Below are 2,963 nucleotides of genomic sequence, written 5' to 3' on the forward strand. Positions count from 1 at the left end.
CAGTAGGTTAGCTGACTGTCACTAAATTCCAGTTAGCTCCTATAAGCACAGAGTCAATCAAAACATAAAAGGCCCATTGCACTGGGTTTGAGTTTTTTTTTGAGCAGGGGAACAGGGTCTATGTGCATAGTGGGTCTGTTATTCCACCTGTCTCATAGCTACATTGAAAAAAAATTATGTTGATTCTGAGTCAGCACAATTTTTTATTAACACTGCACTTCTGGGCCTGGTTGGAAAAAAAATGTGTGCTTAGCTCTTGTCAGTCAAACCTCTTGATGATGATAGGAAAATTATACAGTTGAGATCTTCAGTAATATGCTGAATTAAAATACTTTTTGAACAGCACTTAATATTAGAAATATAGCTTTTTTCAAAGTGGTAATCTATCAACAAAATTAAAGAAAGTTACCCTCTGCACTAGAACTCCTGCTTCTGTAATGACCTTGGCTGCATTGTGCCATATTAGCCTGTGTTACTAGCACTGCAAATGCATTTACCAAACAGAAGACACTAACAGAAGTCTCACTAATTAGAATTTAGCAGAGGAATGGCAAACCTTGCAATATTTGAGGCACATTATTTTCAAATGTTTTCAACTACAGCCATACATTAGAATTGTGTGTGTGTGACTTCAGGGAATTCCTATTATGGGAATACACAGTAGGCAATAACAGTACTTGACCTTCCATAATTAAATCTACAGAGGCCTTTAATTGGATGGTTACAGAATATATAAAGCTAACAACTGATAGGATTAAAATCATATCCTCCAGGAAAAATTTAACATACCTTGGTAAGTTTGTGAAAAGTGTCTGAATTCAATGGTTTAGAGACTTTATTCTAAATACTAAGCCATGATTTTCTAAGGAAAGTATATAGTTTATTTAGAAAATAATATTTAACATTTGTTATCAGTTAAATATTAAAAACCTGATTATAAATATTGTGCCAGGTTAGGTTTTCATGTTAAACTGTTTTTTAACATGTACAGGTAACCTATTACAAATACTGATGCTATGACATGGCATTTTATTTTTTTCCCAGCTAGGAGCAAATCAAGTGCATTACACTGTTGAATGCAACACATCAAGATGAATCAAACTGCAACATTAAATAATAGCCAGTTTTGTTTCAAAACAATAAAAAACTCCTGTCTCAGACAAACTTACTCAGTAAACTTGCACATTGTTAAATATTTAGCATTATGCACAGTAATTCTCTTCACTGTTTCTGGGAACTGTTTGGTCATCATTGCTATCGCTCATTTCAAGCAGCTTCATACACCAACAAACTTTCTGACGCTTTCTTTAGCAGTTGCTGACTTACTTCTTGGTGGACTGGTAATGCCACCCAGTGCAATTAGAACTGTTGAAAAATGTTGGTATTTTGGGGATGTCTTCTGTATATTTCATAGCAGTGTAGACCTCTTACTTTGCATAACTTCTATTTTGCATCTTTTCTTCATTTCTGTTGATCGCTATTATGCAATTTGCCATCCTTTCAAGTATAAGTCCAAATTTACAGTGATTCTTATAAAAAAGATGATTTTCATTTGCTGGTCTTTAGCGGCTATTTATGGATTTGGCATGACTTTTGCAGAATTCAGTATGAAGCCTAAAGAGAGTATACTTGATGAAAACAATTATTGTGTAGGAAGCTGTAATGGAATTCAGAATGAAGTTTCAAGTACAATTTCTGCAATAATTTCCTTTTATATTCCTGGATCTATTATGGTTGGAATCTATGTGAAAATTTACATGGTAGCATCAAAGCAGGCCAAATCTTTACGACAAACAAGTGAACACAGAAATGAAAACTCAAGGAAAAGAGAAACAAAGGCGGCAAAAACACTGGCAATCATTGTTGGAGTTTTTCTTTCTTGCTGGTCACCTTGTTTTTTCTGCATTATTATTAACCCAGCTATTAATTTTTCAATCCCTTCATTACTTTTGGAATTTGTTTTCTGGTTTTCCTACACAAATTCAACCTTTAATCCTCTCATCTATGCATTTTTTTATAAATGGTTTAGAAAAGCACTAAAATTAATTGTATTAGGTAAAATATATGCAAACAATTCTTGCTCAGTGCAGCTTTATTCAGAGTAAAGGCATAGGAGAACTGAATTCAGATATGTTGTAAAAGGAATTACATTTCATAGGCACATGATTAGTAGACTTTGTTGTATTTACGAATTATGGAAAATAAAAGAATACCACAGCAGCACTGGTGTGAACAGCAGGCTTGAGTGCTCCAGTGTTTTAGAAGGCACTCTGTAGCAGACAGTCATAGTGAGTCAAGGCTTTAGACTCCCCAGTTATTCTGACATTCATGTATCTGAAATAAAAGAGAAGAAATTTAAAGACAAATTAGTTGTAGGAAGACCATATTCACTCGACCAGACAGCTGATTGGCCAAACATGACAACTGCATCAATCGCCACAATTTTATAGTAGTGTTTCTACATGAGCTTATATCTTATATCTTGAAGTATATCAGTGAAGTAAGTGATGTATGAATATTGACTACTGATGTCAAAATCAATATAAATAATCTGCATTACAGTTTACAGGGAAATTTTACTGAATTGGTTGGGGTTATTCAAATTACTGAAACTGCATAAATTAACTAAACATTAGTTATTTTCTTAAGACTCCAGCATTTGAGGACCACATAACTAAACAGAAACCATCTGTATGCATTAATGAAATAATAGCTATGAAGATTGTAAAAAAAAATGATTAAAGAAACAGAGACATCTCAAAGGAAAATAACTGAGTGTTGTAGGTTCATTAGAAAAAACGTCATATTATCATTAGTGCAAATTAATACTCTTTGTGGAAAAGTTTTTTTTCTTTTTTTTACTAAAATGTCAAAATGTGGTACATGATGGTACAGTGTTTAGTGCTGGTTCAGCAACTGATCGTTGTCTGTGGAGTCTGCATCTTCTCCCGGTGTTTCTGAGG

General features: G+C 33.6%; 1 protein-coding gene across 1 annotated transcript; it reads left to right on the plus strand.

Moving 5' to 3' along the window:
• The first annotated feature begins 1,049 nt into the window (after positions 1 to 1,049).
• Positions 1,050 to 2,231, plus strand: LOC114649504 (trace amine-associated receptor 1-like). The gene has a single exon (XM_028798995.2). The coding sequence runs from the start codon at positions 1,077 to 1,079 to the stop codon at positions 2,103 to 2,105; it is 1,029 nt and encodes a 342-aa protein (XP_028654828.2). The 5' UTR covers positions 1,050 to 1,076; the 3' UTR covers positions 2,106 to 2,231.
• The last annotated feature ends 732 nt before the right edge of the window (positions 2,232 to 2,963 follow it).

The sequence above is a fragment of the Erpetoichthys calabaricus genome, chromosome 3, assembly GCF_900747795.2.
Source record: "Erpetoichthys calabaricus chromosome 3, fErpCal1.3, whole genome shotgun sequence".
In the NCBI taxonomy this organism is placed as follows: Eukaryota; Metazoa; Chordata; class Cladistia; order Polypteriformes; family Polypteridae; genus Erpetoichthys; species Erpetoichthys calabaricus.

What these genes read in the sequence shown, in the direction of transcription:
- LOC114649504 (XM_028798995.2), top strand. Translation starts at nt 1,077, where the DNA reads ATGCAACACATCAAGATGAATCAAACTGCAACATTAAATAATAGCCAG.